General features: G+C 58.1%; 9 protein-coding genes across 9 annotated transcripts; 5 read left to right on the top strand and 4 right to left on the bottom strand.

Annotated features, from left to right (window-relative positions):
• Nucleotides 1-170: 170 nt before the first annotated feature.
• Nucleotides 171-1,701, bottom strand: VTJ83DRAFT_7570 (uncharacterized protein; the record flags this gene model as incomplete). The annotated part of the gene is made up of 9 exons (XM_071014407.1): nt 171-208; nt 269-441; nt 523-608; nt 662-803; nt 862-1,064; nt 1,119-1,164; nt 1,221-1,411; nt 1,475-1,529; nt 1,592-1,701. 9 exons carry the CDS (start codon nt 1,699-1,701, stop codon nt 171-173), a joined length of 1,044 nt encoding a protein of 347 aa, XP_070863787.1.
• A 2,197-nt stretch (nt 1,702-3,898) lies between these two features.
• VTJ83DRAFT_7569 (uncharacterized protein) lies at nt 3,899-5,586 on the top strand (the record flags this gene model as incomplete). Its single annotated transcript, XM_071014405.1, has 5 exons — nt 3,899-4,069; nt 4,184-4,470; nt 4,546-4,960; nt 5,029-5,291; nt 5,373-5,586. The coding sequence occupies 5 exons, from the start codon at nt 3,899-3,901 to the stop codon at nt 5,584-5,586; spliced, it is 1,350 nt and encodes a 449-aa protein (XP_070863786.1).
• A 380-nt stretch (nt 5,587-5,966) lies between these two features.
• On the bottom strand, nt 5,967-7,240 carry VTJ83DRAFT_7568 (uncharacterized protein; the record flags this gene model as incomplete). The annotated part of the gene is made up of 2 exons (XM_071014404.1): nt 5,967-5,986; nt 6,052-7,240. The coding sequence occupies 2 exons, from the start codon at nt 7,238-7,240 to the stop codon at nt 5,967-5,969; spliced, it is 1,209 nt and encodes a 402-aa protein (XP_070863785.1).
• A 2,885-nt stretch (nt 7,241-10,125) lies between these two features.
• VTJ83DRAFT_7567 (uncharacterized protein) lies at nt 10,126-12,085 on the top strand (the record flags this gene model as incomplete). The annotated part of the gene is made up of 3 exons (XM_071014403.1): nt 10,126-10,152; nt 10,210-10,255; nt 10,329-12,085. The coding sequence occupies 3 exons, from the start codon at nt 10,126-10,128 to the stop codon at nt 12,083-12,085; spliced, it is 1,830 nt and encodes a 609-aa protein (XP_070863784.1).
• Nucleotides 12,086-12,325: 240 nt separating this feature from the next.
• VTJ83DRAFT_7566 (uncharacterized protein) lies at nt 12,326-13,150 on the bottom strand (the record flags this gene model as incomplete). Its single annotated transcript, XM_071014402.1, has 6 exons — nt 12,326-12,475; nt 12,547-12,647; nt 12,767-12,775; nt 12,856-12,889; nt 13,018-13,056; nt 13,148-13,150. 6 exons carry the CDS (start codon nt 13,148-13,150, stop codon nt 12,326-12,328), a joined length of 336 nt encoding a protein of 111 aa, XP_070863783.1.
• Nucleotides 13,151-13,814: 664 nt separating this feature from the next.
• On the top strand, nt 13,815-14,200 carry VTJ83DRAFT_7565 (uncharacterized protein; the record flags this gene model as incomplete). The annotated part of the gene is made up of 2 exons (XM_071014401.1): nt 13,815-13,910; nt 14,015-14,200. 2 exons carry the CDS (start codon nt 13,815-13,817, stop codon nt 14,198-14,200), a joined length of 282 nt encoding a protein of 93 aa, XP_070863782.1.
• A 913-nt stretch (nt 14,201-15,113) lies between these two features.
• Nucleotides 15,114-19,018, bottom strand: VTJ83DRAFT_7564 (DNA-directed RNA polymerase II subunit RPB2; the record flags this gene model as incomplete). The annotated part of the gene is made up of 2 exons (XM_071014400.1): nt 15,114-15,276; nt 15,342-19,018. 2 exons carry the CDS (start codon nt 19,016-19,018, stop codon nt 15,114-15,116), a joined length of 3,840 nt encoding a protein of 1,279 aa, XP_070863781.1.
• A 1,696-nt stretch (nt 19,019-20,714) lies between these two features.
• On the top strand, nt 20,715-21,685 carry VTJ83DRAFT_7563 (uncharacterized protein; the record flags this gene model as incomplete). The annotated part of the gene is made up of 2 exons (XM_071014399.1): nt 20,715-21,046; nt 21,106-21,685. The coding sequence occupies 2 exons, from the start codon at nt 20,715-20,717 to the stop codon at nt 21,683-21,685; spliced, it is 912 nt and encodes a 303-aa protein (XP_070863780.1).
• A 1,022-nt stretch (nt 21,686-22,707) lies between these two features.
• Nucleotides 22,708-23,286, top strand: VTJ83DRAFT_7562 (uncharacterized protein; the record flags this gene model as incomplete). Its single annotated transcript, XM_071014398.1, has 1 exon — nt 22,708-23,286. The coding sequence occupies one exon, from the start codon at nt 22,708-22,710 to the stop codon at nt 23,284-23,286; it is 579 nt and encodes a 192-aa protein (XP_070863779.1).
• Between the last annotated feature and the right edge of the window lie 633 nt (nt 23,287-23,919).

The following is a 23,919-nucleotide window of genomic DNA, read 5'->3' as shown; positions in this document are numbered from 1 at the left end:
CTTGGACTTTAGAGCTCCTCGGGAAAGCACAACAATCAAGAATCAAGCAAACAGGGAAAGGAAACGACCTAACATTCACAACTGCTTGTTAAATAGACCGGAAACTCCCATACAGACTCATACTCGTGACCCCTTTCTCAATATCTTAAATCCGGAAGTGCTCCTGCGCTTTACATAACGTGATGACCACCCGGAAGCTCGCTGAACCCTATTTTCCCATCACGTTAGCATCGCCATAAGCTCGCCAGAATCTGAGTTGGATACTCACAGCCGTCGTTGTCCTCCCTCACGGCAGGCTTGACGCTGCACCGGTTGGCCTTGCTGAAGTCCTGCGTAGTCAAGCCACGGCACGTGGCGCCGAAGCAACGATTATCCATGGCGTGCTGAAGCGTGTTGTCCTTCCAACCAAAGACGTAGTCGCCATGCTGGGCGTAGCCGGTCCTGTGTGTGTGGCGGCATAGTGTCAGGAAAGGGTTCGGTTTGATTGCAGACATGAGTACCAGGGACTAGGCGGAAGCTTACGGGTCGCCAGTGGAGAGCACGAATGGCTGCGAGCCGTCGGTAGGCCACTCGTTGCGGTTGTTGAACTGCCTGGTATCCCAAACGATCTGTTTGTCTCAGCATTGTGTTTGTTTGCTAGGATTCTCTTTCCTTTTCTTACCTCATAGTGGACTTGCGGGATCTTCACCGGGTGGCTCTGAGGGCACCTTCCATCGACGAGGGCAAACGAGGCGGGGCCATCAACGGGATGAGCGACGTGAGACTTATGGTCGGGCGTATCGAGGTTCTTGCCGTCCCAGCAGCTGTGCCATTGTCAGCCCTTATGGTTCTTGTACGCTCATTCAAATTTTAGGTACTCACATAGGGAAGATAACGCTGGAACGAATGCCGCCCGGGCAAGGCTTGGTCGGGAAGTGCTCCGTGTCGCGCTGCGGGTCAAAGCACGGCGCCATGGAATTGCCTTGGAAGTTGGGACCGTCGTAGCAGCGGTAGCAGCTTTGGACGCGCCTCCCGAGGTTGGTTGGTGTCCTCCTCATCACGTCGCCAGTGAACATGCGGAATCCCTGGTTTCATCAGTGACTATCTCGGAAGAAACTTGGTCACATTATCATGCTTACCGGCTTGAATGCGGTGACGGTGTTGGGGCCGGGGGCAGTATAGTAACTTCATCCGTCGTTAGCCTCGCAAAGCAAATCACGTTCGGGGCCAGGGGTTCGTACACGGTGATGCCGGCGTTGGCAGGCCCAATAACCTCGTTGACCATCTGGGGCACACGCTTGAAGCTGCCGTTGCGAGCACGGAAGTAGAGATTGGCAGTCCAGTAGTTGGAGAAGTCCTGGTCAAAGCTGCATGTTGTGCATGTGGCGAGCTGTGCGATGTCGGCCATGGGCATGCTGGCGTTAAAGGCGTCCTGTGATAACCGTGTTAGTGAGCTGGGAGGCGGAGAACACCCCGTGAACAACTCGGGACTCACCCCTCCGACGATCTGGTGAACGTGTGCCGAAGGCACGTTGCCCGGCTCGACAAGTCTGGACCATGTTAGTCAAACCACCTTTGTCGCAGTGATGGTGCTCCAGGTTGGCCATCTTACGGGTCAATGCGATCAATGCTGAGCTGGGAGCAGCCGAACCGCAGCATGTTCATGCTGAATGCCTGCGCCTGGACGGCAGCAGGCATGGAGAGGAAACCAACCCAGCGCATCGTGATATGGCGTGCCTGGTCTTAGAATGTCGACAACTCAGAGGTAAACAGACAGGGCTGCTGGTCCAACTCGAGATTATCTTCGTCAACGAACCGATGCGTCTCAGAGTCAGCAGAAGTTCAAGATGGAAAAGAGGGCCCATTGGGCCATGGGGCAGCTTAAAATCTCCGACTCCAAGCCACCAGACCCCCCGGCATGCTGTCAATACAGAACCTGGGGAACCCGCCCGAATATCCCAAGTGCCGGTCCTTGATGCAGTCTTTGTGGGGCCAAGTGCCGTGTCATTACCCAGAACCTATCATAGCTGCAAAGCGTATATGGGCTGTCAATTCGACGCATTTTGCCGGATGAAGACAGCCAGCCCAAGCAGTATCCCGACGGTCGCCACTCTCCTCTCCAAGACACGGTGATTGACTAAAGCGACCCAAGACTGCGAGTCGAAAGTCGAGTCGGCACTCGCATTGCCGAATATGTCATCGAAATAGAGTGCTGACAAGCCAGTTTGTGGGGTGCCCTCGGTGCTATCCGAGACGCGACCCGTGGTTGGCGCGCGTGGCTTCCGTCGCACAAAACCTATTGTAACTGGGTGTGTGACTTGTGTGAGCAGGGCGGCAAACTGCCGTGACTTATACGGGGAAGCAAATATGGGGGGATATAATATGGGAGAGTCTCGGAAGAGAAGGTGCTCTGGATCGGCAGAGATGAAGACCCAAACTGTCCATTCGGCGCCGCTCTTGGCTTCTCAATATAGCTTTCTCAAGGTGCTTGGATGTAGCATCTACTCAAACTCAATGAATCTCTGATCACAAGATAGGTGAATTGATGTGCCGTGCATGTCTCCCAATTTCATGGGTGGGTCCCGAGGGTGCTGATGGAAGTGGCTTGAAGATTTCTTTCGGTCGGCGCATCCGAAACCTTCAACGCTAACGATAGCATGGCCGCGGCCCCGGCACCATAATCCCACATCGCAAAGAAACTTGGCTGAAGGTGACGGCTTTCCTCGGGATTAAGGGTTCTCATCTACTACTAGATGGGTACCCGCCGAACAGTACAATGACGTCGTTGGGGCCGAACACAGACACGTACATAATGTAGTGGAAGCGTGGCCCACGCCACCTATTCCAAGCGGCGACCACCCATCGGCCCAGCCTGCCCATGCGGGATTCTTGAGATGGGAGGTAATTGTGTCCATCATCACAACGCAAGTTGAGTTCACAATCGGCTTCTGTACGGCGGTGAAATACGCCCTGGGGGACGAAGCCCTCGTCCTTCGAAAGAACCACGTTGGCTTTGGCAGGACCTGGTTCATGTATGGCTCGGATGGTGCCATCTTTGGTGGTGGTACATTTCCCAGAGAGTTTGCTGGGGCGTTTTACTTGCCTTGATCAGTGGAATGGTATCCGATCTTGAAGATTCACAATGCCGAGTATCCTAGAGGGTGAATCAGTTATGCGTCGTTGTCAACGCAATTCTCGGTGTAGTACAATCCTGAGGGCGCCAATGCCACTGCCGATCCTGCTCCCCCTGAGGCAACGTTGCGGCTTGTTTTTAGCTGGTGTCTGGCTGGTAAAGCGATACATGTCCTTATAGCTTCATAGCTGGGTTACGGGCCAGGTCCAACACGGTCGTGGTGACAACGTCAAACATCAAGTCCCCGATACAAACCGTATATAACAATTCTATACAGGCATCGCAGTTACATCATGCGGTGAAACACCTTGACTCGTACTCTTGACTATAACCAAGCCATCCGCCCGATCGTAAAATGTCAAACTCTCTGCGTCTCAGGAATCTCAGGAAATCTCTTCTTTGGGCCACCACCACACCCCCCCCCCCCCTGACAATGAGTCATCAAGAGTGTTTTCCCCAAAGTTTCAAGCCAAAACACACAGCCTTGCACTCTAGATCAAAAGCTCGGATCGCAACTTGAACAGTGGCAGACGGCCTTGCAGCTGACCAGGGCATGGTGAACGAATGAGCGAGGGACTCGGGACTGTGATGCAGGTTGGCGCACCACTAGGCTGTCCACGACCACCCTGATGATTGTGGCGGTGGAGCGGTCTGACCTCTTTTCCTTCCCCTCATTTTCCTATGATCCCAACTTTAAGAGGCTGGACGGTTGGCTTCTCTTGCAGCAACCAAACATTTAATTTACTTTCTTGACGATTTCGATCCCCTTGAGACCAGCATTCTTCCATGGAGGTTGCTCTCACGTTTGGCAGTCTTGGCGACATACTTGCCCTCGGGCAGCTCATTATCCAGCTCGTGGAAGCCATCGGGGTTGGGAGTCGAAATGCTGGTGGGAGCGCGCAGGAGTACAAAGATCTTCAGCGTGAGCTCTCGGAGTTTGGTCGGGTTCTGTTGCAGGTAATTTACGTTTCCTCCGACCTACTAACACAGATCTCCCTTTTACCCATTGAGTTGTCCACCTACGGATGACCTCTGCGAAACCCGGTGCTAATGCCTACTGCCTCCTTCCAGGTTATTCTGACGTATGAGCAATACGAACACTCAGCGTACCTGAACGGACTCGACAACGCAACTCGGTCTGTTGTTGATGAATGCGCCGGCCTGATTGTCGGGGCGTTGGAGCATTTCGGAGGTCGATACCATGCCAGTCTACGGCCAGGCGGCTCCGGAAGCTGGCTTCGTGATGCCCATAAGAAGGCCTCGTGGTTTCTGCGGGAGCGAGAACGGGTGAAGGAGCTCCGTGAGAAATTAAGCCGGAGTGTTCAAAGGTTGACCTTATTGAATAACCTTGCTCTACGGTAAGCGTTTCCCATTCGTTTCATCTGAGCAACCAACTCCTTGTTAGATCAAGAATGCTGATGAGTTCACCGTAGAAAGTCCGTCCGCGTTGACAACGACACCATGTGCGCCAGGATAGATGAGGTGCATCGCCTCGTTTCCACTCATGTTGAAAACTACCAAGAGCTTCTTCGCCTCCTCAGGGAGCAGAGGCGCACGCTGAAGAACCAGGACGATCAACTCCGCACCGCCAACACGCAGCTGGCAGCCCAGTCCGGTACGCTATGCGACATCTTAACCGGGGTCAACCAGTCACTTGCCGCTGCGATCGAAATTAAGAATTCGCTGGCTGAAGTTTCCGCTCTTGTCGCAAAGTTCCAGGTCTACATCTCGTCTACCATGTCCCTCTATGCTCTGGATCCCACAAAAGATCTTCCTGTCACAATTGAGGACCCTCTTGGACGGCATTGTACTATCCCTTCGGATTTAATTGATTGTCTGCAATGGAGGGTACGTCGTAATGGTCCTACCCTTGAATGCATCACAGCATACCTGACAAAGTGTATGTTCGTTCTCAGACCTTTCAGAACATTGTCGAGGATCACTTCGAAGGACACAAGGGTCACGAAAGAGTGTCGGACCGTCTGTATACGCTGGAGGAAGCGTGCACAGGGCGTGAAATTGACCGTACCAAGCCCCCGGTTGCGTCGCTACGTAGAGGTATGAAGCTCAACATGTTCATGCTGTTCGTTGAACTGCGGTATCGCGATGACTTGTCGCCCTATTGCCCTCAATGTGACGAGGAGCTGAAGGACGCAAACAATACGACTACCACACAATGGTGAGCCCACACGATAGAACAGCAGTATTGAGGAGGACTGCAGGATGTAAGGACAAGAAGGTTAACATCAGCCGCACGCAGCATGACAGATGGGTGCGGGATGCAGGTCAGGGTCGGCAAATCCAATCCTCATGACAGAGCCTATTACCGTGGAAATGACGGGCTCGACATCTGGAGGGGTTTGGCCTACGAAAATGGGCAAAAGTTGACGTGGCTATGGATGAACATGATAGCACCCGAGTTCAATCCAGCCGACTTTGTACGTGTTCGTATTGACATACGACTGATCGAGTAGGAACGGCGTACGCTGCATTTCGGAATGGCGGAGGAACTGCACGGGATCATGCAGGGATATAGCGATTATAAGACCGTGGTAGAGCTACGAAAACTGGTTGACTTGGGCCATCCAGCGCATCAACGCGTAGTGTAGCTTTGCTTTCGACCAAATAATAAGGCTTCGGTTGGTCGATATTATACAGGCTTTTGGTAAAGTGTTGGCCACTGCGTACATATTTCCGAAGGTCCAGAATGCCAGGCCATTAATGTATGTTCAAAAGGTCAGCAAAAGTATGTACATGAAGTATTTTCTGCGCGGACGTTTCCCGCAGCCCCTTTCTCTCCGTCAGACCCAACGCTCCGACCGAGAACGTCGAAACCTAGGCGGTGCCCATCCGCTTACAAGCATTGCGAGTACCCTGCCGATGTGGTTAGTGGTCAGAAAGCGATCGTTTGGATACATTAGAGCCCCGGAAGAACTTACAAGGATTCGAGTACTGGCAGGTATAAGGGGACTCGCAGCGAGTCGGACCCGTGTATCCCTGTCCACCGCACTGGCCCCAGCGAGGAACGGTAGCACCGCCGCCGCCGCCGCCGTTGGAAGGCGGGGTCTGAACCGGCGGGCGGCTGGTCGTCGTCGGGCTGGGCTGGCCACCGTTGCCGCCGCCGGGATTCCCGGGCTGCGCTCCCACCATCGTGAGCAGGCCCGGCCGGTACGGCTGGCTGTTATAGTCTGAGCTGCTGCCCTGCAGACCCTGGTACAGCAGCTGCAGGTTGCACGGGTCGACGGGGAAGGTCTGGTCGGCGCGGAGGCGGACGAGGTCGCCGTGGGAGATGTCGCTGGTCCAGGTGGCGTTTTGGGCATTGGCGCGGCCGGCGAAGGGGTTGCTCTCGCTGGTGAGGTGGGGGCGCCAGGAGCCGTTGAGGTCGTTGGAGGTGTAGGAGCGGAAGTAGCGGCCGTTGGCACCGATGGACTCGATGATCATGAGGTACTGCTTCGGGCTGGTACCCTCGAGGGTGTAGACCTGGACGGCCTCGAAGAGGTCGAAGCGGTTGCCGGTCATGATGGTCTCGTAGGAGCTGCCGAAGCTGCCGGGGAAGTTGTTCAGGGGCATGCGCGAGCGGTAGATGCGGCCGTTGTCGCCGGCGAAGAAGAGGTACATGTGGGTGTCATCGGCGATGAGGGTCTGGTCGATGGGGCCGGTGTCGCTGTCGCTGATGCGGCCGGTGAAGAGCGGCTGCGCGGCCGACCAGCCGTTCGCGTTCGTCGGGTCGGAGGAGGTCCGGTACGAGAAGGCCTGGGGGCCCCACTGGTAGGCGAGAACCCAGACGTTCTTGGGCGCGTGGTAGAAGAGGGTGGGCGCCACAGCCGCGTTGTTCATCTGGTTCTGGCTTGCACGGCCCATCTCGGACCAGTCAGAAAACAGGCCGAAGTTCATGGAGCCATAGGCGTTGCCGTCAAAGTAGCTTCCGTAGACGAGATGCTTGCCATTGTACGGCACATAGGTGAAGTCCTTCAGGTTGCGCCATCCAGACTTCGGCTGAGCCAGGGGGCCAGACGACGTCCAACGGAGGGACGACGGGAGGCTGCACGCCGCGTTGACCACGGGCAGGAGAGCCGTGAGGAGAGCGGCCGCCGACAGACGGCTGCTGGAGTCCTTGGTGAGCCTCATGGTGTAAACGCTGATCGTGGAGGTTCAGGCTGGGACTGAATCGCGCTACAGACTGGCCTGCGGAAGACAAAACACAAGAGTTCGACAGCCATCTCCCCCTATATACCCATCTTCCTATACCAGCATCCGGCCTACATGCCTCCTCCTCCCCAAGGCTCATGCGGTCTCTTACCGCGGTGAAGTTACTGAATCAGGCAGCCGGAGTCATGCTACCTGCTCACACAACTACCGCCCTCTCACCATGCACCGGACGACCTGTCGTTCCCGTCATCTCGGACCCCTGGCTCCGGCTTGTGCTGAGCTGCGCCTGGCTGGTGCGGCTCAACCGAGCCCAAGATCCACCCTCCGGAGGAGGCCGACCGGCCGCGAAGCTCGGGATTTTTTCGCTCCACCAGTCGCCGACGGCGCTTGGTGCGCACGCTTCCAGCGGACAGCCTCCGCAAGTGCATCGCGAGAGCAAACCAGGACGTGAAGGGCCGATTGTGCGCAGGAACTTTGACGCATGTCCCTAGGTCCAGTCTTGTTCCTCCACAGGCGATGCATGGAAATCGTTGCCAAGCGATTACCGGGACGGGACTGGGTAGCGAGATTGCGGATCGTCTGGGGCTCGGGTTCCAAGCGAGCTCGGACAAGGTCGGCAGACCGCACTGCCGCGGTCAACCGCGCCTTGTTTGTCAGCTGCCTCGCGACCAAGGGCAGCCCGAACCGGGTTCTCGGGAGGCTTCTCCGCATTTCTTTCATGCTTGGCGTTACAACATCACGCGGCGACCGATGGCCACGAGGACTGTCGGCACTTTCATGAGAAGATCTGGGGAGCGTCCAGGGCGCTTGACTGGATGCTACGTCACGGGATGCGCTCCAATGAGAGCCATGCGGTCTTCGTTGGTCCGCAACACGAGGAGAGCAATGGTTGAGAAAATTGTTGTTTGCTCAGGGTCGTTTCATTCAGGGGCGTCCTCTCTATGGTTGGCTTGATGATCCAAGTTCCCTTAAACCATGGGTTGACATTGTGAGGGCAAGAAGAACAGACATCTGAAGAACCGACTCACAGCTGATTCGGCCGCATATCGACGCGAACATATTGTCACAATTAAAACCGAGACCGGCATTCAGACGAAGGGCATCTTGACCGTCGCCGCCGCTGAATGAAAGGCCAGAAGTGGTATTGACGTGAGGGATCTTGATCAATTCTTCGATGTCACAACGGCTGGTTGGATAATTATTCACAGTCGAGAGAATCAGCGACGTCCCTCTTGGGCCATCACGCGCCTGTTGATCCGTCTCCGCGTCACACAAATATATCCACCAGATCGACAAGCTCCAGCTACAGTTGGAAGTCACAGGTCGCTCTCAAGTCTCCAGGGAGGTGATCATAATACTGCTAGTAAAGGTTGACGAGTCCGAAGCTGGAGCCGAAGTCTCTTCATGCCTGTAGCAAGCTGTGGGCCCTTTCATCGTATTAAGGCATCGACGAGTTTATGCTAGTACCAGCAGAAGCTGTCCACCTGAAGAGAATCAATCGACCATCCTTGTCTCACAAGTTTGTGCAAGGGCTCATAACCATCTTGCAACATAATATACCAGCTCTCCATCCCCCTTGTTGTAGATAGCGGCCAGCCCTTGGCGACGTGCGACGCTGGCAATATCATTTCCCAGGATGAAGATGTCAGGTTCATCTTCATATTCCTCGCAGCATCGGTTTACTCTTGAATGTGCGGCTGGCCGACTATACCGTGCACCGAGGCTCCGGAGACTCCCTCCATATGAGGAAACAGGGGCCGACCGACTGAGAAACTTCGGCTATGAGCTGTACAATCGATGCCAAGTACGGATCATAACAGTCAACCTGATAAAATCCACAGAGCAATGAGGCAGGCATGCTGGTGATGTAACCACTATAATTAGAAGTGCAGCGGGTTTCACCCGTGAGGTCAGACATCATAGAATGAGCGGTCTTTTCTTGGGAAAGGGCCTGATCCAAGATGCACGTAGACGTGCTTGCGGAGGTGAGGCAGGAGGCGTAGAGAGCCCAGGAGGGATGGCGGCTTGTCCGGTTATGTCTCCATGTTCTTCTTGCCTGTCCTGTTGCGGGTGCTGTTGGTTGCTGTTGAAGCTTAAACCCGAGAGCGGGTTTAGCTGGGGCTGGTGTGCTGGTCGGGCGTTGGTCAAGTCCAAAGTAACTTTACCAGCTGTTCCATCCTGCCTGTATTCTTGTTCCTTGCATCCCAAGGCTGTGTTTTGGCACTTGGTTGTTTGCCAGGCCACACACGACCGATCAATCATCCGGGGGGAGGAAGCTGTCAGTTTTGATGGGGGTTCGAGGGAAAACCAGCGTGCTGCAGAAGGCTGTGGTAGTGGGATTCTGGACAAAGAGTTCTGGGCTTTCTACCTGGATTGCTTCAGAATCGGAACGGTCAATGGAAAATTACCTTACGATTTGAAATTTGTTGATCAAGCCCCGCACCGGATCAATATCGTCTTCATCCAGTATTACCTACTCAATCTTCAGCACCTAACTCGGTAGGCCTACGTAGGTAGGTATCTTGTCTAAGGTTCCTATCTACCGTACCTAGGTAAGACACCTGAGGTACTCCAAGCTAAAACTCATAGAAACCATGGCATGAAGCAGGTGCAGGCCACTTGAGGGTTATGAAGCTTCTCTGTCTTCCCTATACGGAAGGAACGATGAGCAGCTCCACGGAGAGAGCAGCGAGCCCGACCGGTGCTATGTGGGTCTTGTACACCGTTTCCACACCGTTTCCACACCGTCTCCACACCGTAACGGCCCCCACATTTGGCGTTCAAGCTCTCCAATGTCAACAAGGCTGAAGCCGTTCCAAACCTCCAGCACATTAACATTTTCGTTGCGACGTACCTCCTTCATCATGACAAGCATAGACGAGCTGTTTCAAGTATGTGGTTTGGTATCCTCCCACCCATTGGCCTCAATCCCATGGCTGACCCTTTAGAAATCCGGGATTCCCAGCAAACGCAAGCTGGAAGCCCTTGATCCCAGTACGTCACAGCTGCCGCTCCCGCTTTGCGCCGATGGTTTCCCAGTACCCAGCTAACCGAGCTGCTTCGCCAGCGGAACTCTACAAATCAGCCAAGCTCTCTGCCTCTGGCTCCCGTCACGCGCGCGTCGATGACGAGAACGACGCCGAGGCGGGCCCGCAACCCCCCGAGGACGCCGACGATGCCGACTACGGGCCATCCCTCCCGGCAGGTGTCGATGACGAGGATGCCGCCGCGGAGGAGGACACCGAAGGCCGCTTCTTTGGCGGTGGCATAAGCCGAACCGAGCGCGAGGTTCTCGACTATCTCGACACGGCTGCCACCTCGGCCGCGGGCAACAGCCTGCCGTTCGATCCCGACGAGCCCATCGACGCGGCGTGGTTGAAGAAGACGGCGCTCGCCTTTGAAAAGAAGATCAACCGCAACGCCGAGCAGCGCGCGCGTTTTGAATCCGAACCGGCGCGCTTTATTGACTCCGAAGCCGACCTCGACGCCGCCATCCGCGCCCTCTCCATCCTCGCCGACCACCCTTCTCTCTACCCGCTCTTCGCCCGCCTCGGCAGCGCCGCCAGTCTCGTCTCCCTCCTCGCGCACGACAACACGGACATTGCGCTCGGCGCGGTTGGGATTATTGGCGAGCTGACCGACGAAGATGTTCCCGCCAGCGACGAGGATTGGAGCGCCCTCGTCGATGCCATGATCGAGGCCGACCTCCTGGGCCTGCTCGCCAGCCACCTCACCCGCCTGAACGAGACGGACGATCCCAACCTGCCCGACGACGATCACGCCGTAGACCGCGAAGGGGTGTACCGGGCCCTGGGCGTGCTTGAGAACCTCTGCTCCCGGCCCGAGACGGCGGAAACCGTCGGCGCCCACGATGAGCTCCTACGCTGGCTCCTTGCGCGCGCATCACGTCCCGAACAGCCCGTCGGACAAAACAAGCAGTACGCCGCCGAGGTTCTTTCCATCCTGGTCCAGAGCTCGACCCCCAACCGCCGGCGCCTCGCGTCCCTCGATGCCGTCGACGCCATGCTCCAGCTTGTCGCTCCCTACCGCCGGCGCGACCCCGACAAGGGCAGCGATGAGGAAGAGTACATGGAAAACCTGTTCGCGGCGCTCAGCAGCGTCGTCGACGAGCCCGAGGGCAAAGCCAAGTTCGTCGAGGCCGAGGGCGTGGAGCTTTGCCTCTTGATCCTCAAAGACGGCGGCAAGCGCAGCCGTCCGCCGGCGCTGCGGCTGCTGGACCACGCCGTGACCGGCCCCGAGTCCCTCGCGGTGTGCCAGAGGGTCGTGGAGGCGGGAGGGCTGAAGACGACCTTCACGCTGTTCATGAAGAAGAGCGGCCACCACCCCACCGCGGAGCATCTGCTGGGCATCTTCGCCGCCCTGCTGCGCAGGCTGCCGGGCGAATCGGCCGAGCGGATCCGGACCCTGGCCAAGTTTGTCGAAAAGGACTACGAGAAGACGGCACGCCTGGTCAAGCTTCGCGGGGAGTACGCCGCCCGCGTGGCCGCCGCCGACGCTCGCATCCGCCGCGCGCAGGAGGGGCTGGACGAGGAGGAGCGCGAGGAGCGCGCCGCCGAGTGGCTTTCGCAGAGGCTCGACGCGGGGTTGTTTTGCCTGCAGACCATCGACGTGATCCTCGCGTGGCTGGTGGCGGAGGACGACGGGGCCAAGGGCAAGATCAAGGAGTTGCTGGCCAAGAAGGGCGAGGGGTTTGCCGTGTTGAAGGGGACGATACAGGAGCAGATTGACGAGATGGATTTGGAAAGCGAGGAAGGCAACGATTCATGCGAGATGCTGAAGACTTTGGCGCGGTTTTTGGAGTGATGGACGGGGACACGAGGAGAGGTGTAATCATAGCGTTGCATGTTCTGTAGATGTCAAAAAAGATACCAGCTAGCCTTCTGAGACAATTCATATCGCCCCCTCAGCTTCATGACCGGTTCCGCTCCCGGAAATCAAAACACCGGACGTCTGTCTATGTGGCCTGTCACCCCCCCCAGAAAGAAAGTTCGTACAAGAATCATCTAATCGCCTCTCCCGCCACCCCTTTGATGGCTCCGCCGCTCACGCCGCGGCCGACACACCCCACACTGCCTTGAGCAAATCCTCGATCACCTTGTCCTGCGCCTTGCTCCCGGCCTCGCGGATCGTCTTGATTTCGGCATCAGCCTCGCGGAAAGCTTCCTCCTCTGCTTGCTTGTTGCCCTTGGTGTGCTGTGATTTTGCGTGTGAGAAGAAGGCTCCTGCCGGGGATGCCAGGGTGGCAGCGGTGTGGTCCAACGCACCTCGGCCTCGAACGCGCGATACTCGGCCTCCTTGGCGGCGCGGTACGCCTCAATCTCCTTCTTGGCCTCGTCGCGGGCCTCGCGAACGCGCTTCGTCCGGTCTGTCGGTCAACCTAGGGGTTAGATGCGGGCCTCGGAAAGGTGAGAGGGAGGGGGTCGTCGGTCAAGCAGGGGAGCTGCTCGGTCGCACAGCGGCGTCGGAAGGTTGGGGCGGACGTACACTCGCGAGCTGTGGGGGACGAGAGAGGTCAGCGCTGCGACGTCGTCCGGGGGTGGGCGAGAACGCAGAGGGAAGGGGGGGAAACATACCACGCTGGACGATCTTGGATGCCTCCCTCTCGGCCTGTGCGCGTGGTAACAGCTCCGTTAGCCTTCCCGGTTCCCATTGGGGCCTCATGAGGCCATCCCAAGCCGGCGTTGTTGGCGGGGCATCGTCGTGCGGAAGTTCGAGGGGAGCCTGGAGGGTCGTACATCAAGCAGGGTCTGGATACCCGCGGAATTTTGCGCCGACTGTCATGGAGAGCCGCAGTTAGCCCGGGTGTCGCTGTGTAGGCTATCATCGCCGTCGCCCGGCTGGGAGGGGCCTGTGGAGGGAAGATACCATTCTGCGCGGTTAGATCGGGGAGATGGGGAGCGGAGTGGTGATGGAGCGTGGAAACGGGCCGGCGCCGACAGGTCGCGAATACCGCCGGGGTAATTGGAATGCTGGATTTGGGGTTGCGACGGTTCGAAATGCCTTGTCGAAACCCGGGGGGTTCTGTTGTCCGTCGGCGTGTTTGTCGTTGATGTTAGCGGTTGGATTGATGTTGCAACCGTCACGAGGCACCGAAGCGGAATCCCGTCACGGCGAGCATCCATTCAAAAGTGGGGCACGCCGCCAACACTGACGCCCCGACGGCGGCACAGCTTCCCTTCCGGGGCGCGCCCGGCTGGCTTCCAGCACCCAAGCACTAAAAGTAACTAGCGCCCCCACCGCCCAGCGCGGCTGTCTCCGCTGGGCTCCACTGCTTTGCTGACGCAGCAGGTGCCAGCGGAGGGACTTGTCCCCAGGACGTCCTGGGCGGTCTAGGACGGCAGAACTCTTACGCATCCGAGCCGCTCGCTTTGGTGAACAACATTCATGGCTGGGTTGACCAAGTGAGCCCAGACCTCAACGCACACGCGCCAACCTCAACCCGGCCCCGATGGCCCTTCAATAGCACACGCAAAACGCACCAAGACCACCTTGGCCACCCTCGTGGATCAGCTCCCCTGCAACCAAGCCCACCATGTCTCGGGCCTCGAAGCTCACCCTCCTGGGCACCTCCCTCTTCGCCGCCGGCACCGTCGTGTTCGTCCACTGGGCCCAGAAGGCCGATCAGGAGGTGCGTACCCCCGACCAACCCTACCCCGGCTGCGGGGGAGGGGACCCGGGAAAGAAAGGAACCGTGAAGAACAAGGGCCGTTGCTGAACGCTGTGGCTTCCCAGGCTATGCACCAGGGCGTCCTGCGCGACATCGAACAGCGGCGCATCAAGCGCGAGCGCCAGGCCGACTTTGATGCCCAGCGCGCCCTCGAGGCCGAGTACCTCAAGGAGCAGAGCGTGCGGGAGAGCAACCTGGATGATGTCCCTCGGCTACCTTCTTCGTCAGGGGGTGCAGCTGCGGAGAGGTAGTGATTCCGTGCCTCTCTGCCGTGGGGGATTGTATCGAGGCTCCTCCTTTTCAGGTATGGGAAGTTACGGAGACGGATAGACGCATGATGCATCTCTCTGCCAACTTGTTGAGGTACGGCATTTTCTCCGGTCGTCGGGCGTCTTTGGCAAGCCTTGGAGCAGACAGGGTGAACAAAATCTGAAGGGTTCCCGAGGGCGGGAACAGAAGGCAGGGGACCGACGGAGTTTCTACCCAACCACCGTGTTCTTGGAGGGGAACAGAGAAAGGGGAGTACTCATGTAAGATACGATGTACGTTTACATCTCATCTCATCAATCTTGTCAAACGAGGACCGGGAAAAGTCAGGGCAGAATCATCTGGTCGACTCGTAGGAACAGCACCCCACCTTCGTCGGTTGTATTCAGCGCACCAAGCCACGAGCACTCTATGATATGATATACAACGAAGCGCACCCTTTCCCCCCCCCCCCCCCCCCCCCTCTTTTCCACGCCACATCATAATTAAGAGAGCGGGTGGTCGGCCTCTTCACCGGCATTGACCCATCCCTCCCTGCAACTGCTTATGATAGAACACACAAGGATGAATCCCAGCGCTCGTCATTGTCATGCACCCCTCGACGCATTGTACCCCTCCTACGCTCCTACCAGGTACCGTCCCAAAGACAATACCAACCCGAAGCCGTCGCAAAGAAAAAAAAACAGCTCGATACAAGCCAACGGACGGCCCTTGAATTCACCAAACTGCCCCCGAAATGTGTACGCAGCATGGCTGTTATTGCTGCCAAGCACCCCTTTCTCATCCCGTGTACTAGTAGGAGCAGCCAAGCAACACCCGTAGCATGCCCCCGATGCCACCCCGGAACCACTCCTTTTCTGCCCATTCACCCCCCCACCAGCGCCCAAGCACGGCTCCTTAGCGCACCGAGATGCCCGACCTCGTCGTAAACATGCGCGCGGCAATGTTCATGGCCATCAGCTCTTGGAACAACAGCTTGGCGGCGTACGGCAGGTGGACCTGGGCGATCTTGGTCTTGTTCTTGCATGGCCGGCACTCGAAGGATTGCTTGGTCAGGTTCCTGGAGGACAAAAGTCAGCACGCAGACTCTACGTGGAGCAAGCAAGGCGACGAAAAAAGACGTACGCAATGGGTGTCATCAACCCGCAAATCTCGCAAATGTGCACCCTGAACGCATCCGAAACCTCAAACAGCCTTTCCTTGAGGAAGCTCGCTGCGCCGTGTGCAATCATGCAATCGCGCTCCATTTCACCGAAACGCAGACCGCCGTCGCGGGCACGACCTTCCACGGGCTGTCGGGTCATGATCTGCAGCGGGCCGCGCGCACGGGCATGAATCTTGTCATCCACCATGTGCCTGAGGCGCTGGTAGTAGGTAGGACCAAAGAAGACCTGCGCGCGCAGCTTCTTGCCGGTGTGACCGTGGTACATGACCTCGAAGCCACGCGATTGGTAGCCATGCTCGCGCAGGAGGTCCGAGACGCTGTCCACGGTGACGTCGGTGAAGGGGGTGGCGTCGCCCTCCATGCCCTTGAGGGTCGAGACCTTCGACAGCAAACACTCGATCAAGTGGGCGATGGTCATACGCGACGGAATGGCGTGCGGGTTGATGATGATGTCGGGGGTGATGCCCTCGCACGTAAACGGCATATCCTCCTGGCGGTACGTGACACCGATGGTGCCTTTCTGACCGTGACGCGAGGCGAACTTGTCGCCGATCTGCGGGATCTTGGTCGTGCGGACGCGCACTTTTACGTAGCGCATGCCGTCCTGGTTGGTGGTGACGACCACCTGGTCGACGATGCCGTTTTCGGTGCTGCGCAGCGGCGTCGAGGCGTCCCGCTTGACGTGCTGCGTCGCCCGCTGGCCCATCTCGGCATTGTCGGGGCTGATGGGGCACGTCTTGCCGATGATGATGTCGTCGCCCGAGACGCGCACGCCGGGCGACACGATGCCGTCGGCGTCGAGCTTGTCGTAAGTGCTGTGCTTGAGGCGCAGCGTGTCGCTGCGGTTGGGCTTCTCAAACTTCTCGACGATGTTGATGCCGACGCGCTTCTCGCAGTCCGTGTACGACCGGAAGAACAGACTGCGGAACAAGCCACGGTCGATGCTGCTCTGGTTCATGATGACCGAGTCTTCTTGGTTGTAGCCGGAATAGCAAGCGATGGCGACGATGGCGTTCTGGCCAGCGGGAAGCTCGCGGAACTTGAGGAACTCCATCGACCGCGTCGTCGCCAGCGGCTTCTGCGGGTAGTAGAGCACGTTGGCCATCGTGTCCATGCGCCGCGAGTAGTTGGTGAGGAAGGTTCCCATGGCTTGTTTGCCCATGGCCGACTGGTAGGTATTACGGGGAGACTGGTTGTGGTCAGGGAACGGGATGATGCTGGCGCAGATACCGAGGAGCATGCTGGGGTGGATCTCGCAGTGCGTGTACATGTGCGTCGACGGATTCGGCTTCGTCCTGATGCGGTTGTTGCCAACGCCCGAGTTGTCCTCGACCTCGATGCCCATCTTGCTCAGGCGGAACCTGTCCAGGTCATCAGGCGTCATGGCAATCATGGCCGTCTCCTCCTCCTCGGCATCCAAGTACTCGATGGCGCCAGACCGAAGCAGGCCATACCAGCCCCAGTAGTCTGGGTGGAACTTGCCCAGCTCCTTGTCTGCCTCGAGCCTGGCGATGTGCTCCTTTGTCAGCACCAGCTGGCCAACATCGACACCGCTGTCGCCATTCGCCTCCTGCTCGACGGTAAAGAGCGGGCGCATGACGCGGCCCGCGTCTGAGAAGATCTTGAACTCGCGGTCACGGATGTCGCGCACCAGCGACACCTCGAACGAGATGACATTCTTGCGGCGCAAGCCCTGCACCAAGGTCACCAAATGCTTGGGGTCATGGTGCACACCCACCCAGGTGCCGTTGACGAACACCTTGGTGGCGTTGGGGTGGCGCAGCGGCTCGTACTCTTCGAGCACCTCCATGCCACGGGCGATCATGAACTCGACGATCGGATCTGCGGGCGTGCCCACGCTGACGAAGCACATGAGCGACAGGTTCTTGACGAGACCGCAGGCCTGTCCCTCGGGAGTTTCGGCCGGGCACACGAGACCCCAGTGTGTGTTGTGCAGCTGGCGCGGCTTGGCGAGCTTGCCGTCGCGACCGATGGGCGTGTTGGTGCGCCGCAAGTGAGACAGCGTCGAGGCGAACGTGTAGCGGTTCAGCACCTGCGACACACCTGCCACCGAGCTCATGGCCTTCTTCTGGTCGCCCCAGTTACCCGTGGCCAGCGAGTACTTGAGGCCGTTGGTGAGGGTTGCATGCTTGATGCCGAGGGCCAGGGAGAAGTTCTTGTTGGTGTCGATGCAGCGCTTCATGTACGACATGAGATCCTGTGTCATGCGCCGAATGACGCCGCGGAACAGCTTGGCCAGCAGCGGACCGGCAAGATCAAGACGCTTCTTTCCGAAATGGTCACGATCGTCCGGGTCGCGGCGGCCCAGGGCGCACTGCAGCAGCTTGTGCACCATGTAGCCGAGGAAGAAGGCCTTGCGCGTCTCGCAACCCTCGGTCTGGGAGATGTGGGGGAGCATCTCCTTCTGGAGCAGGTCCTTGGCGGCGCGGACGCGGTTGACGCGGTTTTGACCGGCGTTGCCGTTGCCGCGCTTGCCGATGAAGTCGAGAGCGATCTCGCGGTCTTGGATGCAGAAGGCCTCCTCAATGCAGGGCCGCAGCGCCTCGAGCATCTGGGTGTCGGTCCTGTCATAGCAGATGTGGTTGAGAATATCCTCGTCCGACACGATGCCGAGGGCACGGAACACGATGACGAGAGAGACGTCTTCGCGGACGTACGGCAGCGTGACGCTGACCGTGTTGGGATAACGGCCCTTCTCCGTCGAGCCCTTCGTGTGCAGCTTCATCTGCAAGGACGAGATCAGGCGCGAGCCCTTCTCGAGGGCAGACCGGATCTCAGCCTGGTACGACACGCTGCCACCTGGGGGTTTCTTGAACACCTGGACGATGTTGGCGGCAGAGCGCTCCTGGGCGATGAGCACCTTCTCGCTGCCGTTGATGATGAAATAACCGCCCTGGTCGTAAGGGCACTCGTTGAGCAGGAACAGCGACTCATCGTCCTCGCCGTGCAGGTGGCAAACCTGCGACTTGACCATGACGGGCAGCTTGCCGAGAAAGATGAGATCGCCCTTCTCGCCGTCCTTGCCACCGCCCTCGGACGGGCCCGTGTCCTCCTCGACCCAAACGATGCGCTTGGGCACCTCGCCTGTACGCGCCATGTACTCGCGCTGCTCGTCGTCCATATCCTTGAGCGGAATCTCCTCGTTGATGGCGACGCGTGCGCGCTTCATCACGCGGCAGTACATGGGCGCAGAGTAGGTAAGGTTGCGGTCGCGGCACTCGTACGGGAGCAAACTCGTGGTCTCGCCGGTGGCTTCGGTGAGGGTCGGCTTGGAGATGAGGACGTTATCGAAGTGGATATCGTATCGCCGCATGGCGATGTCGCGGCCGCTGTCGTCGCCCGGGTTCGGGTGGTCGAGGGTGAGGTCGGCATATTCGTCGACGAGGGACTGGATCGTGGTAGAGGTGAACTCGTTGAATGAATCTATCTGTTGCGAGACGAGACCCTTGGCCTCAAAGTACGACGAAATCACCTCCCAGCAGTCCTCGGGCGTGATGGTGTCCTCGCCGCCCAAGCCCGCCGGGTCGTCAAGGCCTGCCTCCGGCCCGAATCCATCGTCCAAGTCGCGGGGCTCGCCGTAACTGCTGTAGTGGCTCTGGTTCGCGTAGTCGGTCATTGTGAAAGGCCTGTTCGAGTCGGAGAGGCCGCGTGCCTCGAGCGGCGCGAAACGATCGAGATGGGAATCGGAAGCAGGAAAGCGGTCGGTGAAGAGACGGCAGGGGACAAATCGATTAGGCTATCTTGAAAGTGAACGAAAAAAGGCGTGTCTGCCACCAGAACTCCACGCTTCGGCTGGGTAGCAACGGGCTAGGACAGGCCCGACTCGAGCGCGAAGGAAATGATCAAGGTTGTGATTCGAGGCGGGCGAGCGAGCTTAGAAATCGCCACCGATAGGAGGCGCGGATCGACTCGCCGTGAGCGGTGGACTATTGCATCGGCCGGCGTACGGGAAATGGGCAACGTCGAGGAAGCAACCCGCGAGGAACGGCGAGGGGGCGGGGTGGGGGGTGGTCCGCGATGGAAATGCTGGTGATGGTTGATGTTTTGGAGTTTGGAGGACGGCGGAGCACAACCTCAAGAGGATCGATGCTTGTCGATTTTCTGGGCGTTCGCGGCTGAGGATAGGCGCTGCGCTAGTCCTCTTCTGGATGCCAGGGTGGGTCCGATCCAGGTCCGGGGCTTACACCTAGGTGAGGCAGAAGGTGAGAGACAAAGACCCACTTTCTTCCCCGGTCAAGTTGGAGCTGCAACCCAGCACCAGCCACACCTATCATCCGTCAAGGCCCAGGGAGGCCCAAGGGGTCGGGGCTCGTTCCCGTCCTGTGGCTCAGCACGCCGACCCAGGAACTGCGGGGTATCGGCTCCTCGTTCCCGCTGGTTCCTGGCCAGGAACATCGAAACTCGATGCAGCATTTCCCGGTTGATCCGCTTCTGTCAAGCTCCTCTTTCATTTCGTGCCGCCAGCGCCAGCACCGCCCACCGGGTTACTGCATCCCGGGGCGCTGGCTCTGAAGAATTAGCTCCCCGCCGTAATGTCTTTGGAGGCAGATTGCCATGGATTATCTTCTCGGTTTTTTAGTGTTTATTTTTTTTCTAAAAAAAAATAAAAAGTGTAGACTCCATCCTCCACCTTGGCGTCGTAATGAAAGCTTGATTCACAGTTCTCCCGGTCCCCCCTGGCTTGATGCCCAGTATATCTGCTGGTCCTGCCCATGTGGACGCATCATCAATGAATCACTCCTCAATGTCATCGACGGTTGTCACCGGTAGCCCGGTTTCCCTAGCTTTCAGTCTCAAGCATCATGAGCTCGCCCTCGCTCCCGTGGCATCCTCGTGCAAAATGGCCATCTTTTCAAGCATGAACGCTCAGACAGCAGTGGTCTTGACCCAGTCAACGCCGCCATTCCCTATCCAGAAATAAGACAAGACTCTCGGTCCGGACTCCGAGAGGTGGGCTTCCCGGCTACAGGAACTGCCCAGTTGGATGCCAGCTCGGTCCAGCCGAACTGAAAGCGGATCCTTGCATCGTTCCGACAATGCAACACCACCTCGTCTAGGCTTCTGTTGTCGTCCGCGGATGGCGCCCGCCGTCGCCAATTGCGGCCATAAGGCGGATGCGCGTTCCCGTCATGGCGTTATCCCCTCGTGGGTAATAAAAAACTGTGACGGTGGACGACGCTGATGCGGGGACTATTTCAGAGGACAACGCCCTCTCATTGTCGCGCCGTTCTTGATGTCTTCCCTACCCAGGCCATCCAGCTCTTGACGTCGCCCTAGGTGTACAGTCCACATTCACCAGCTTCACCAGCAGAATGCGCTCCGCTCCCGTCCTCCGTACCGCCGTCGCGGCCGCTCTGCCGGTCCTGGCCCTTGCCGCCAATGGCAAGTCGACCCGCTACTGGGATTGCTGCAAGCCCTCGTGCTCGTGGCCTGGCAAGGCTCCCGTCAACCAGCCCGTCTACGCCTGCAACGCCCAGTTCCAGCGCATCAGCGACCCCATGGCCAAGTCTGGCTGCGATGGTGGCCCGGCCTACTCGTGCGCCGACCATACCCCGTGGGCCGTGAACGACGAGTTCTCGTACGGCTTTGCCGCCACTTCGATTGCCGGCGGCTCTGAGTCGTCGTGGTGCTGCGCCTGCTACGAGTGAGTGCCACATTGCAGCCCTCCATTGCGCCGCGTACGGTGCGCTAACACAGTGTCAGGCTCACCTTCACCTCGGGTCCTGTGGCCGGCAAGAAGATGGTCGTCCAGTCGACCAGCACCGGCGGCGATCTTGGCAGCAACCACTTCGACCTCAACATCCCCGGTGGCGGTGTTGGCCTCTTCGACGGCTGCACGCCTCAGTTTGGCGGCTTGCCCGGTCAGCGCTACGGCGGCATCTCGTCCCGCGCCGAGTGCGAGAGGTTCCCGGAGGCTCTCAAGCCCGGCTGCTACTGGCGCTTCGACTGGTTCAAGAACGCCGACAACCCGAGCTTTAGCTTCCGCCAGGTCCAGTGCCCGGCGGAGCTGGTCGCCCGTACCGGCTGCCGCCGCAACGACGACGGCAACTTCCCCGTCGTTTCTCCTCCCTCGAGCCAGCCCAGCACCACCAGCACGTCCTCCTCCTCCTCCTCCTCCACCACTTCCTCCTCCATCCAGCAGCCGACCCAGCCCACCTCGCCTGGAGGCTGCGTTTCCCAGAAGTGGGGGCAGTGCGGCGGTAACGGCTGGAGCGGCTGCACCTCTTGCGAGGCTGGCTCGACCTGCACGAAGGTGAATGAGTGGTACTCCCAGTGCATGTAGGCCGTAGGTGGTTGGACCGGCACGAACGACGTACGAATGATACCAGCAACATTATGACTTCTTGTACATAATATCTGCCCCTCGGGGGCTTGTCGCATAGATTCGCGCATGAAAATACATATATCTTCTCGTGCGATCCTCCATGCATCCGCACATCCAGGACCCATACGTGGTGATACTCGGCGTTTTGCCCGAGTGCAGTGATACATCATCGCGGCGTCGAGAGTTTGTCGCCCAGCGCCACCATGCAACCACCAAGCCAGCGGCAGTCGAGAGCGTGATTGGTGCTAGATACTGTTGATTATAGTACAAATTCATCATCACGGTTTGTCTCACTTCTTTTACTCGTATCTCACCTGAGCGTCGGCTGTATAGCTATTTTGACCACTCCCAATCGCCGGGCGTCAGCTGAATACCCAACACAACAGCTGACGGCTGTACTGCCGTGGCAAGTGTTTCGGACAAGCACCAACACAGCCCCGACGAAAAAAGGCAGAAAACATGTTTGTCCTCCCACGTGCTGACCACGAGCCTTGCAGCTCACTTGACGGTTGACGCGGATCTGGGCCCTCCCGATTCGGCCGCGCGTTTGTCCGCGGCAATGGACGAGTCAAATGTTAGCATGCAAGGGCTGCGCCGCGCTGAGGCTAGCATCTCACTTGCGGAGAATGCAACACAACGTGCATGTTACACTGCTCGAGCTCACCAAGTACGGAGGCTGCGCATCCGGACGTCAAGTGTCCGGCTCACCACCATCACGCCGCTGAGATGCGCAGCCTTCGTGTAGAGGCCAAACCATGGTGTTGGATCTGGAGCTCAGCCGGGGAAGGACCATGGATGGGTAGAGACGGTGTTAGATGGATATAAAACCAGGCACAAGTTCCACGCAACAACGATCCAACTTCATCATCACACATCGCAACATTCTCATAACACCCACACAAATAACAATCTCACTCTACAATCCCATTTTCCCCCGACACCTCGGCTTAAGACCAAACCAAACCAAACCAACCACCAAAATGCTCGCCCAAACTTTCCTCGCTTTCCTCGCCACCGCCTTCACCCTCACCCTCGCCGCTCCCACGGCTACCGACCCGTCCAGCAACCTCCCCACCAAGACCCACGCCCGCTGGCGCATCACCCACAGCGTCGTCGCCGGCCGCGGCGGCCTGCGCTTTGACCCGGACACCATCTTCGCCGAGAAGGGCTCCATCATCGAGTTCCACTTCACGCCCCTCAACCACTCCGTCGCCGAGTCCTCCTTCTCCTCGCCCTGCGTTCCCAAGGACGCCAACTCTTTCTTCTCGGGCTTCTTTCCCGTGGCGCGCCCCGCGGACGGCTCGGCCGTGCAGAGCGGCGAGGTGTTCCAGATCGAGGTGACGGATCCGAACAAGCCGATCTGGTTCTACTGCCCGCAGAACAATGGCCAGCACTGCCAGAACGGCATGGTGGGTGTCGTGAACCCCAAGGTGGATCTGGGCCTGTCGATTCGGGAGTTTAGGGAGCTGGCGAGCAAGGTGCAGGGACCGTCGGGCGTGCAGCCCCAGGTCCAGGGTGGTCTGAGGATCCCCAACCCGAACCCTCTTTCCGGATTCTAAGAGAATACCCATGATGCATGACGATGTGGTGGAGGTGGGGAAGCGGTGATGGATGATGGAATGGGGGAATGACCTTGCTTCTAACGCTCGTTCTTTTCTTCTTTGTTTTGTCTTCTTTTTCCCTTTTGTCATTTGCACTGGAGGATTGTGGTCCCGAATAGGCATTCGGTCAGGCAAGGATGGATTGCATTGGACGGGTTGTACATTGACAGATTTTGCTTCAGAGGAATAGATATGTAACTCTACTCACGTTCTTGAACATCTGCGCCTTTCACATGTTGGGTCTCCTCAGGGGTCGGCGTGGGTCTAGTTAGTAAACAATCAACCCCGGCAACCAGCGACATTGCCAGGCCATAAATCATCGCGACACCAATAAATCAGTCCGCCTTGAAATGTTGGCTTTCCAAACAAAAGAAGGAAAAAGAGGATATAACCCATGGCAGTGTGTTTTTCCATTGATGCAGATATAAGGCCAAATCGTATCCCCAGGCACTCATACCGCCTCATGCTGTCATCATATCTTGCTCCGACGGTAGATACTCCTACCTACCTATTTTCTTCTCGGACTTCTATCAATTCGATGAGGTTTCCCTTTTTCAGTTCGTATATTTGGACGGCCTTTGGATGTACCTT

Source organism: Remersonia thermophila, chromosome 7 (assembly GCF_042764415.1).
Source record: "Remersonia thermophila strain ATCC 22073 chromosome 7, whole genome shotgun sequence".
NCBI classification, from domain to species: domain Eukaryota; kingdom Fungi; phylum Ascomycota; class Sordariomycetes; order Sordariales; family Chaetomiaceae; genus Remersonia; species Remersonia thermophila.
Note: the sequence above shows the minus strand (reverse complement) of the source record. Positions and strands in the feature narration are given on the sequence as shown.